At 36.2% G+C, this 13,471-nt stretch overlaps 1 protein-coding gene and 1 pseudogene across 1 annotated transcript; both read right to left on the reverse strand.

Moving 5' to 3' along the window:
• Positions 1-2,940: 2,940 nt before the first annotated feature.
• On the reverse strand, positions 2,941-4,255 carry LOC126943517 (olfactory receptor 2L13-like). The gene has a single exon (XM_050772360.1). The coding sequence runs from the start codon at positions 3,925-3,927 to the stop codon at positions 2,989-2,991; it is 939 nt and encodes a 312-aa protein (XP_050628317.1). The 5' UTR covers positions 3,928-4,255; the 3' UTR covers positions 2,941-2,988.
• A 7,362-nt stretch (positions 4,256-11,617) lies between these two features.
• Positions 11,618-13,225, reverse strand: LOC126959442 (olfactory receptor 2L13-like; annotated as a pseudogene).
• Positions 13,226-13,471: the final 246 nt, after the last annotated feature.

A 13,471-nucleotide genomic window follows, 5' to 3' on the forward strand; every position in this document is an offset into this window, starting at 1 on the left:
ATGGCTCACATCAGCATGTGGTCTCCACAAGGTAAAAGACTATACCTGTTTGTCCATAATTTTACCTGATGGAATGAGAACTACATAGGAAGAATTTACCTAATGGAACGAGAACTACATAGGAGAATTACATAGGAAGGGTCCAATAGATACCTAATTAATTAATTTAATCAATTAACAATAAATTAATCAATAAATTATTAATTGGATTAATTATTTTAATATAATAAATTAATATTATATACTATATAATATAATGGCATATAATATTGTATACTATATATAAAATAGTATAATATGCCTTACATACTGAACCCTTCCTATGTGATATGGTTCTTGTTAATTAACTTGAATGAACTTCACCAGCCTTCCAATTGCTTTTGCTGGAGAAATTCTTCCATTTGCCTTTTCTTGCAGAAATTCTGGAGCCATTTTTTATGCTCAGTGTTATATCACAATTGTGGTTTATTGTTTTTGTACAAAGCCTGATCAAATTGTTTAATTTCTCCAGAATACATGAGGATATATTATACTTTTTACTAAATAAGGACTTATAACATTGGTGATTCTTTAACATCAAAGCAGTGGTAGAATCTCCAAAAAAAGTCAAAATCAAAACACAAAAATTATTCCTAGCGGTCATATTCAGAGCAGAAAAATTTAGGTTTTCTGCTTGAATTTAGAAAAAAGGAGTAAGATGTATCACGGAGTGAGGAATGTATCTCCCTGAATGAGCGACAACCCATTTGAAGAAGTAAAAGGAAATTCGAAATAATGAACTCTAACTCTGTGTAGAGAAACTATCTGTTTATATTTTTCCTAGATCTGTAAGGTGGCATGATCACAAGTCCCTTAAACATGTGTTGCATACCAATAAACATAAATAACATACCACAAATAAATGCACCCCTCATTGCATGTCATAGTGCTTCATTCTGTGGGGATATTCAGACCAGAATGACAAGGGTCTTGTTCATACAGAGACTGGGTGACATGGAGACTAAGAGCCTCATCTCTGATTCAAAGAAAACTGGTTTCTAAGTTGTGTTCTTCCCTTCCAAGTTCTCTGAGCTAAGGCAGGATTTTTCTTGTTTCTTTGTTTTGCCTCACCAAGCGTCGAAGTGCTCACTCAACATGGAACTAATATCAGAACCCCATAGTGTTGTGAAGATTAAGTTATATATGCAGGAAATGCATTTACAGTAATTAAATATTAGTTGGCCTTCTAATCCTAATTATTATAATTTTAAAATATTCCATGAGCTTCAATTTAAAAGAAGACACAAACAGAAATGAGTGGTAATAAAATGTTATAAGCACAACAGGAGTAGAAGTGTGGGGGAAGAGATATCAGCTATGCATAAGAGAAGATGGGATGTAAATTTTGAATTATGTTTACTGATTATGTGGGATTCAGATTGATAGTCATAAGCTACGTAAAATAGAACTTTCCAGAAGTGAGAAATGCTCTGTGATAAGGTTCAGATAGGCAGGGAAGTGGAGGGCTACAGAGAAACGCAGGAGGCATAGAGTGACTGTGGTAGTGAGTGTGAGTCCTAGAAACAGGTAAAGGGAGACACAATGCACACCTTAAAAACATAGGATATGAGATTAAAAAAGTAAGGTTCCAAAATTTAGATAATCTAGCAGGAATCATAGATTATAGAATGACAAGATCAACTCTATGTTTAGACAAATAACTCAAATGGCAATGAGTAGATTATATTCTAAGTAAGAACTGGACTGAAGACATGAAAACACTTAAGAAGGTAGTCAGAAATTAGAGAAAGATATTAGGAGCTTGAATTTGGGCAATAAATGAGAGAGATGTATTACTATAAGTCTCAATTTTTTCCACAAAAATAAAACCCTTCCATAACTCCAACCATTGATAGACTTGAAGTAACTTAAGTGAATTAGTAAAATAACAGTAGTAAAACTTTTGTTAAACACAATGTTTGATACAGTAACATAGGATTTCATCCTGTGCAAAGTCATGTATATATTTTACAAATCATAGCTGAAGCCTGACATCCCAATTTCCATTTTATATGTTGCATGTTGTCTCTACCCTGTCATTGTCTCCCTGCCTTTATGTAAATAATTTGTTTAAGTACAAATAACTTTGATAACTTTATTTAAATAATTTTAATTGGTATGTATACATGAATGTAAACTGTTCCTATATTCTTCTTCAGGTTATTTGATCTCAGTATTTTTATTGAAATCAGCAAAATCATAACTCAGATAAGGTCTCCCTGAATAGTTTTATTAAAGAATGTTAGGATAAAATAGACTCCAGATGGCAATTACAATAAATGTGTACATTCTGAAAATGAGCCAACAGATAGAGAAACACATAACCACTACTTTAGCGTGTGAGTTTTGCTTGTTACTTTTCAGCCCATCAGCAAAACTGTATATACTAAAGACACATTTTTATACACCATACACACACACACACACACACATATATAAAAAACTCTGAAAACTTTTGATTGGATACTCTAAGGCTGTGCTGTCCAACACTGTAGACACTGACGCCATGTGACTACTGGGCATTTCAAATGTGTTTTGCCCATGCTGTACTGCACTCTAGTATAAAATAAACACAAGACTTTGAAGACTTGGAATGAAAACAAAGTAAAAGCACATTAATTATTTTGTGTTGTTACATGTAGAAATTATGTCAATATATGAGTATAAGCATTATTACATTAATGGTAATATACGTACAGACATGTACTATAATATATTGCATATAACATACTGACAATGTATGCTATGTAATTAACATCTATGTTGTTAAAATTAATATTAATTATAGCATTGTTTTGAATTAAACATATTATTTAAATTTATTTGACTGCTTAAATGTACCTATTAGAAAATTTTAAATTATGTTATATTTCTATTGGACAACTCTGCTCTAGGGTGTTCAAACCAACTTGGAAAGAGGAAATACGAAGGGAATAGGGAAGGCCATGATTATTCTTTCAGGAAAGAGAATATCCCAAACACTCTTGTCATGGCCCCCAGGACTTCCTTATTCCTCAGGCTGTAGATAATGGGATTGAGCATGGGGGTAAGGATGGTGTAGAAGACTGCCAGGATCTTGTCTTCAGCTGGTGAGCGGAGATTCCTTGGCCGAAGATAGGTGTAGACAAAAGGTGCATAGTAAAAGACCACAACAGTTAAATGTGTTGATATGGTACTTAAGGCCTTTTTTCTCCCTTCCTTTGAGCGCATATGATAGACAGCAAATAGGACTCGGCCATAAGAAGCAGTGATGCCAATGAAAGGAAAGAGCAGATAGAGGCTTGTACTTACAAAAACCATATATTCATAGACCCAAGTATCTGTACAGGCAATAAGCAACATGGCTGGGACATCGCAGAAGAAATGGTCAATGGCCCTAGTCCTGCAGTAGGGAATATGGAGGGTAGAGACTGTGTGTACCAAGGAGTTGATGGAACCCAGTGTCCAAGAGCCTCCAATAATCTTCATACACATCATTTTACTCATGTGGAGGGGGTAATGCAGAGGATGGCAGATGGCCACATAACGGTCGTAGGCCATGGAGGTCAGCAGTAAGCCTTCAGAACCCGCCATGGTCAGGAAGAAGAAGCTTTGCACACCGCATCCCAGGAAGGAGATGCCTTTCTGGCCAGAGAGGAAGTTGTACGCCATCTTGGGGACGGTGGTGGAGATGTATATCAGGTCCATGAGGGAGAGCTGGCTGAGAAGAAAGTACATCGGTGTGTGGAGACGAGGATCCACATGGATGAGGTGAATCATGGCCAAGTTACCCACTGAGGCCAGAAAGAATATGAGGATGATAAGGCACAAGAGGAATATGCCAGTTTGATTTGGGGGAAGCAGACCCAACAAAATGAAATCATTTGAAGTGTGATTCCATTTCTCCATGAAAACTTTCTGCTGTAACTGTGTCAAAAGAGAAATAGAAACAAAAGCAAAGCAGAAAACATGAAATGAAACACAACAGAAAAACAAAAAGGAACTGAGTTTTTCAATGTTTGTTTACAATGCGTTGTTTCTCCACTAACACTGCAGGTTTTGTTGAATCAATTTCTGTATCTGAATGGAATGTTCCCTACCCAATTGTTTCTGGTAAGCATCTCAGCAAGTCACAGATACATGTGAGGTCTTTCAGTAGAAAATCTAGCCCTGTAGGCGGCAAGATAAAGAAGATAATTAAAGCATTCCTTTCTAGATAACTCCTCTCCAGTTATTGGGGGAACCACCCCCAATAATTCAACATAGCTTCTTTTCTATTTTCCCTAAGTGTCAGCTGGTCTGAGAAATAAAGGGAAAGAGTACAAAAGAGAGAAATTTTAAAGCTGGGTGTCGGGGGAGACACCACATGTCGGCAGGTTGTGTGATGCCCCTCAAGCCACAAAACCAGCAAGTTTTTATTAGTGATTTTCAAAGAGAAGAGAGTGTACAAATAGGGTGTGGGTCACAGAGATCACATGCTTCACAAGGCAATAAAATATCACAAAGCAAATGGGGGCAGAGCGAGATCACAGGACTGGGGCGAAATTAAAATTGCTAATGAAGTTTTGGGAATGCATTGTCATTGATAACATCTTATCAGGAGACAGGGTTTGAGAGCAGACAACCTGTCTGACTAAAATTTACTAGGCAGGAATTTCCTCATCCGAATAGGCCTGGGAGCACTACAGGAGACTGGGGCTTATTTCATCCCTTATCTGCAACCATAAAAGACAGACATACCTAGAGTGGACATTTTAGAGACCTCCCCCTAGGAATGTGTTCTCTTTCTCTGGGCTGTTCCTTGCTGAGAAAAAGAATTCAGTGATATTTCTCCTATTCACTTTTGTAAGAAGAGAAATATGGCTCTGTTCCGCCCGGCTCTCAGTCATTCAGACCTAATGGTTATCTCCCTTGTTCCCTGAACATCGCTGTTATCCTGTTCTTTTTTCAAGGTGTGCCCGTATTTCATATTGTTTAAACACACAGGCTTTATGAACAATTTGTGCAGTTAACACAATCATCACAGGATCCTGAGGTGACATACATCCTCAGCTTACAAAGATGACGGGATTAAGAAATTAAAGACAGGCATAGGAAATCACAAGAGTATTGACTGGGGAAATGATAAATGTCCATGAAATCTTCACAATTTATGTTCAGAGATTGCATTAAAGACAGGTGTAAGAAATTATAAAAGTATTAATTTGGGGAACTGATAAATGTCCATGAAATCTTCACAATTTATGTTCTTCTGCAATGGCTTCAGCTGGTCCCTCTGTTCAGGGTCCCTGACTTTCCGCAACAACCAGTAATATCACTTATGAGTTATTGGCAAGTCACAGGAACTGAGGAAGGCAGGAATACCTACATTCCCCAATGTTTTTATCTAATAGGGCATAATTACAATAGAAACTGTCATGTATGACTCAGAAACTTTCTATATGCTTAAATTATAAGTACTGAATTACCTAGCCCTCTTCTTCATCTTTAATTTCTGGTCATTCCTCCCCAGCTGACACTATTCCAGCAAGATAAATCTCAATCCTCTCCTTGATACTCTGCTTTTCATATTCCTGACAGGCACTTCTGTGCCTTTCCTGAAAATGTACCCACAATGCAAATCGCTCCTTGAACTATAAAGGTTTTGTAAGTCTGATAAGATTCACATTAATTTTAAAATATTATTTAAACATTCTCTCTTCCCTAATAAGGTTTTCAGATGTTGAAGACCTACAGAACTCAATATCAAATGCATGGATATTTGCATACAATATTCTTTTCTTCATGTAAGTAAATTATACATAGTAAACCTCACAGATTGCATAGTAGGTTTATTTTATTTTTTTTTTAAATTGTATTTGCCACAGCTGGAAGCAAAAAGTAGTGTCATAATGGAAATATAACAGATCAGTAAATTATATAACATATATATATATACACACACACACACATACACATGTATATGTGTATGTACATATCTACCTATCTATTTTCTATTTATCTATACTATATATAGGAGTCTTTGAGGTACCATAAATTATTTCAACTCTTCTTCACATTATTTATTACAACCTTTCCACAACATAAATTCTGTGAATTTAGGCATTTTATCTTCAGTTTTCAAGTATTTAAAGTCGTATTTATAGATGTAAATAATAACCTTCTCAAATACTGTTAGTGATAGAATCACATTTTGATCCTGTGTAGCAGCTTCAAATTTTTAGTCATTTCAGTACCCCCAATTTAATAATTATATGGTAAATGCCTTCCTGTGTGTAAAACACTTCAGTCAACTTAAATTCTGTAATTATTGCTGTGCTGCAAAAGATCAAGCCTACTTAAATTTTCAGACTTGTTTGAAGCATACGGAGATTAGAGAGGATGTTCACTCTTTGTTCTTGTAGTCTGATTTTCAGTACCATAGATGACAGTAGAATCAAGCACCTGCAAATCTATTCAACTGGAAAAGCCAGTGTGAGTAGGAGGACATTTGTGATTTATGACTTAAGTATGTCTTCCTTTCTGAATTCCTTTACTTAATCCAGGTTTAAATCCAGGGGAAGAAATGTGGCAGCAGGATCCCTTGAGGTGTGTCCAATACCAAGGCCTGAACAAGCTGACTTGGGTCTAAGTTTATGTGTTCCATCCTGGAGTTGTTTTGAAGGGAGACATTTTGATTCTTTCTTGCATAGACCACAGCCTCCGAGTATGATAAAGATTGTTTTATGGCACTTATTACAATAACGATTTTGTTTCCAAAAATGGAAAGGTGGCATGTTGTTGGGCAATGGAAGAGAATAGCTACTTTTAGGATCCTGTGAATCTAGAACTTGAAACTTTTAGGTCATGAAATATTGGAGTTTGAGTTTAGGATCTATTTCCATTGTTGTCCAGCAGCTTTCCTTATTAGACATGGGACCTTATTTAATGCAACGGAATTACAGGAAGCATCACTCTGTTGGTTACATTATTGCTGGGTAAATATTGTTCCTGTAGCTACCAAGTGAGTCTAAGATTAGTGACTGCCTTGGTCATTCTTGTTGATTTAAAGAATGGCACTGAGACAAATTAATATAGAAAGTGCATCTGGGCCAAGTTTGAGGGCTGCAGCCCAGAAACACTTCCTTGGGAAGTACCCTGGAGAACAAAGAAGAGACCCAAGTTTCTAAGGTAAAGAAAGGGAGGAATCAGGAGAGGAGACAAATTCTAAACTTGTTAGTCAGAAAGTCTCACTGATTTCAGAAACAACATTGATCAGTGATTGGTTATGCATTATTTAACTATAGGATATGTGGTATAGGGCATTGATAGGTTAATTCATGGCTAGTGGACACAAGTCGGTCTACAGCCCCCATAGCACGTAGCTTCAGAAGACGATTACCTTGCTCAAGGAAGAGTGAGATGTGACTGCGGCCACATTTTCAATGTCTCTCTGGGCCTGATAGTTTAAAGGAGGCTTGCATTCCTCAGGAAAAAAAATTTTTTTCTTTCTCATTCTAAAAGATACATTGATGAAATTTATAGAGTTAAAGAAAGCCCTCATTTCATAGGAACTAATAGCATAAATGTAGCAACTGTAGGGTCCTGAATTTATTTTGCAAATGTTATGAATAGTTAACTCATAACATTTTTAAAACTCCTTTAGAGAATCAGCAGGAGACCAATAGCATATTGTCATAGACTCAGCTACCTCAACGTCAACAATGTATAGGGCAGCTGTAAAGAGATTTCAGAGTTCTGTGTGTTCAGCACATAGCAGGTCCTTAGTGTCACTGTAATTTGCCCAGTCCCTGTGTAAACTATGGAGAGTCCTCAGACCCAGAGAAATTGTCTTTATTAATGTCACATTGTTTGAGAGCTACACATAGTGCAACACTAACAAGTACATGTTGCCTTGTTTTACATTTTTACATTTACATTTGCTTTTCCAATTTGTTGTGGAACTGTCTATTCCCTGTGCAGCAGAGAGTTTCCTTATGATGGGAAAACAACATTTCCAAAATAGCTTTCTAGGTTAAAACAAACCCAAATCAACTCATATTAATTCTATTACTATGACTCACCTTGTCCAAAGTTCTTCAGTTTGTTTAGTGGGAGAAAAAGCAGCTTTATAGTGACACCATCCTCTGCTAACATTCCATATATTACAGAAAACATGTAAACCTCAAACTGTGTTCTGATAGTCTATCAGACTTTCAGTAACATTATGTCACTGATCAATAGTCCCTGCATTAAACCAGAACTCTTTCTGAAATGAGAATCTCTTCTTTATGTGCCAAAATTTATGAGGAAGAAATAGCAGATAACACTTTATAATATTCGTTCCTTACAGCTCCTGCAGCTAGTCATCCTCTTTACGGTGAAATCAGAAAACAACTTCACCAACTCTTGTGAAATATTTTTCTGTTTGCATAAGTAGTGCTTAGATAAGACCTCTTCCTTTTCTATTACCTCGTTTCAGTGAAAACAGAATAAGATATTTTATACTTAATTTCCTCAGGTTCTACCATCAGAAGACAGAAGGATGAACTGCTATACTTCATATGTAGAACCTTAAGTCACTAACCCTTAGATATTCCTCTTTCTCCTCTAATTGATCTCCAGTGTCCAAGTCCATGGGGGCCAAAACCTTGGTCACTTCACTTCACTTTGCTGATTTCAGGATCAACTCAGTTATGAATTAGGGCAAATCAACCAACCCAATCAACTTTGCTGCATTCAGCTGTTACTAAGAATCAGACTGAAGAGGGGTGTATTTAATATTCCAGAACATGACCTCAGAACTGTAAGAGATGTTAAATTATGTTTATGGAAATTATCTCATTTTGTAAGTTAGAGAATTCTTTTTTTACTCAGAATATTTAGCACCTGCTTTTTGTAAGTTAGAGAATAATTGGCTAAATAATTTAAGAAACCTAAATGATTGTTCCTAAATGAAGACATTTTTAGACATGTTAAGGTCTCAAACACACATACCCACACCCACACACAGACATTTAATCACAGACAGTTATCATTTGAAATAAGTATGATATATCTGGAAAAAAATGTGATCTATTCTTTTGTTTGTGTTAAACTTAGTAGGAAATTAAATACATGATTTATGCTGGTGTCACTCTGTATTTCTTTCTCTATAATCATAACTTGTGTTTCCTCAAATCAGATTGGCTCTCTTATGCTCAGTTTACATGAAGCATAATGTCTACTGGTTAAATTTTAGGCTGGACTACGTGACTGCTTCTTCCAAATGATAAAACTTTAAGTATGTATGAACATGTGAACAGATTTTTGGAAAACATAAGGATTTTCTAAAATCTATAGATCCAAAAAACTGAAAGCCTTAAGACAAAATCCTGAGGACAGTATGGTCTCTGATTAATCTTCAAGCTTATAGAAAAGAGATGGATGTAGAGTGTATGTTACATTTTTTTCGCCAACATTTAGCATTCTTAACAAGGTATCATTGGAGCTAGATGGGTGAGAAATGAACTTTACCTTGGCAAAGAGTTGCATATGTGAGGAATGAGCTACAGGATAGCTGACACATGTTTTCTCCACTTTCAAACATGGAATTAAGAAACTCATTACTGGAGCATTCCTCTTTGCATACAATGGCAGATTTCACCCAAGATTGAAATACCCCTGGGTAAATTAGAAGATACACTTTCTATAATCATTCCATCATCATGGGAGTGTTGGCCAAGAGACATTAAGAAGAGTTGCAGAAATTTCAGGTGCTTCATGATAGTGGACATAAGGCATTAGAAGTAAGATGATGAGGGAGGTAAGACATAAATCGTGGATTGCTTCAAATTTCTGAAGAAAAAATATAGGTATTATTGTGTAGATGATATGAACTTTCAAAAATCTAAAAGCCAGTATGAAAAACAGAGAAAGATAATTTGTGCATAGTTGAAAATATTTTTACATCAAAGGCCACTAAAAAAAGTAAATCATTCTTATAAAAAGTAATTAATGAGACCTAAAATGGGCCAGGAGGTCTGCTAAGAATTGAGGATTCAGTAGGACATGGGATTAAAATAATAAAGTAAGTCATTAATTAAAAGAACAAAACCAGAAGAATGATATGACTCCAGAGAGTGGGCAAAAGTTAAAACTTCAGATACACATTTTGAGTTGTCAGCAATATTTATTGATTTTGTAAATTTATTTATGATCAGCTCATGCAAGGCACCACTGACCTTAAGTCTGAATCTATGTGTGTCATGAAATTTTACAAGACCATGGATCAAAACAGTCAAGACTGGCCAGATGGGGTGGCTCACGCCTATAATCCCTGCACTTTGTGAGTCTGAGGCAGGCAGATCACTTGAAGTCAGGAGCTCAAGACCAGCCTGACAAACATGGTGAAACCCTGCCTCTAATAAAATACAAAAATTAGCCTAACGTGGTAGTGCCATCTGTAGTATCAGCTACTTGGAGGCTGAAGCTTGAGAATTGCTTGAACCTGGGAGGCTGAGGTTGCAGTGAGCTGAGATCATGCCCCAGCACTCCATCCTGGGCGACAGAGCAAGTCTCTGTCTCAAAAACTAAAAAAAACCCAGACAGGACTAATTACAAATACATCTGTAAACCTCATTAAGGTTCTTATCTTTTCTAACTCTTAAAGTTATAGCACACCACTGTTGTTATTCAAAGGAATTAAAATAAGATTAAAGGATCTCTTATTTATGAAGAATCCCAATATTCACAAATATTAAAATAAAAAATCATTTATATTTTGTCAATGACATACTTTTACATTTATTTTACAAAAGGGAAAATCTTAGCTCATTTTATTTAAACTTAAGTAGTTGTTAATAAGATGGAAAATAATTTTTCAACATTTGTTATTTGTTTTGATGATCATTCCGTTTATTGAAAGACAGAAACCTGGACTGATGTATTCATAAATTTTATAATTTACATATTAATCTTTGCATGTATATATGTATGTATTTATGTTGAGGGAAATTTTACACATACAGGAGGTGCACAAATAACTATATTGTAACCATTTAAAAACCACTATCAAAATACAAATAAATAAGATCAACACCTACTATTCCCCACATATAGAATTAATAAATTATAATTGAATTTCTACAAGTTACCGAAACAGGTAAATGTAAAATATATCCTTAAAGACACATGGTTGATGCTGACTAAATGATACTTCTATTTTTTACATTTAAAATATAGCATTTTAAATTACAGACATATGAGTTTGTGACAATATTTCATTAATTGTTATTTTTGAAAGTCTTAGAATTATACATTTTATTTTCTGTAAGTTTAATCTAATTAAGAAAAGCATTAGACAGAAAATTAAGTTCCATGGTTCATTATTTCACTCAAATATTCAACCAGCATTATTGAGCAACTGCTATGCACTAGGCTGTGTTCCATACAGTTGATTACACCAGTGAGCAGAACAAGGATCTCTCATTGTGAAGTGAAAATTCTGTCATAGAATGAAAATAAACAGTAAATACAACCAATGTGCTTATTATTTCACGTACTAGAAAGTGAAAAGTGGTAAACAAAAATGTGAAAATGAAGCAGAGTAAGGAGGACCAGAAAACTGGGGTTCAAGTGGGAGCTTTACAATTTTTTAAAAGAGTGTACCTACTAGAAATGAATGTACCTACCAGAAAAGAAGGTACCTGCTAGAAAAATTTTAATTATGTTATGTTTCTATTGGACAGTCCTGCACTAGGGTGTTCAAATCAACTTGGAAAGAGGAAAGAAAAAAAGGGAATTGGGAAGGCCATTATTATTCTTTCATGAAAGAGAGTATCCCAAATACTCTTGTCTCAGCCCTCAGGACTTCTTTATTCCTCAGGCTATAGATAATGGGATTGAACATGGGGGTAAGGATGGTGTAGAAGACTGCCAGGATCTTGTCTTCGGTTGGTGAGCAGAGATTCCTGGGCCAAAGATAGGCGTAGGCAGAAGATATGTCGTAAAACATCACAACAGTTAAATGTGTTGAAATGGTGGTGAAGGCCTTTTTTCTCCCCTACTTTGAGTGCATATGATAGACAGCAAATAGGACTCGGCCATAGGAAGCAGTGACACCAACAAAAGGAAAGGAGAAAGAAGCTTGTACTTACAAAAACCATATATTCATAGACCTAAGTATCCATAGAGGCAATAAGCAACATGGCTGGGACATCGCAGAAGAAATGATCAATGGCCCTAGACCTGCAGTAGGGAATATGGAGGGCACAGACTGTGTGTGCCAAGGAGTTGATGGATGCCAGTGTTCAAAAACCTAGGATCATCTTCACACACATCATTTTACTCATACGGATGGGATAATGGAGAGGGTGGCAGATGGCCACATAACGGTCATAGGCCATGGAGGTCAGGAGTAAGCCTTCAGAACCCACCATGGTCAGGAAGAAGAAACTTTGCACACCACATCCCAGGAAGGAGATGCCTTTCTGGCCAGAGAGGAAGTTGTACGCCATCTTGGGGATGGCGGTGGAGATGTACATCAGGTCCATGAGGGAGAGCTGGCTGAGAAGAAAGTACATTGGTGTGTGGAGACGAGGATCCATGTGGATAAGGTGAATCATGGCCGAGTTACCCACCGAGGCCTGAAAGAATATGAGGATGATAAGGCACAAGAGGAATATTCCAGTTTGATTTGGCGGAAGAAGACCCAACAAAATGAAATCATTTGAAGTGTGATTTCTCCATGAAAACTTTCTGCTGTAACTGTGTCGAAAGAGAAATAAAAACAAAAGCAAAGCAGAAAACATGAAATGAAACACAATAGAAAAACAAAAAGGAACTGACTTTATGAATGTTTGTTTAGAATAAGTTGTTTCTCCTCTAATACTGCAGGTTTTGTTAAATCAACTTCTACATCCGGATGCAATGTTAGCTTTCTAGTTGTTTCTGGTAAGCCTCTCTGGAAGTCATAGATACATGTGAGTTCTTTCAGTACAAAGTCTAACTCTGTAGGCAGCAAAGATTAAGACAATAACTAAAGTATTACTTTCTAGATAACTCCTGGCCAGCCAAATCACGCATGAGTTATCAACAAGTCACAGGAACTGAGGAAAACAGGAATACCTACATTCCACAGTGTTTTAATTTAATAGGGCATAATTACAATAGAAACGGGGATGTGTGACTCGTGAACTTTCTATAGGCTTAAATTATAAGTACGGAATTACCTAGCCCTCTTCTTCATCTTTAATTTCTCATCTTTCCTCCCCAGCTGACACTACTCCAGCCAGACAAACCTTGATCCTCCCATTGATACTCTGCCTTTCGTGTTCCTGACAGGCACTTCTGTGCCTTTCCTGAAAATGTGCCCATCAGTCAAATCACCTTTTGAACTGTAAGTATTTGGTATGTCTGATAAGATCCATGTTCATTATAAAATATTATTTAAATATTCCGTTTCCTAATAATGTTTTCAGATTTGAAGGCCTAC

Source organism: Macaca thibetana, chromosome 1 (assembly GCF_024542745.1).
Source record: "Macaca thibetana thibetana isolate TM-01 chromosome 1, ASM2454274v1, whole genome shotgun sequence".
Lineage (NCBI taxonomy): Eukaryota > Metazoa > Chordata > Mammalia > Primates > Cercopithecidae > Macaca > Macaca thibetana.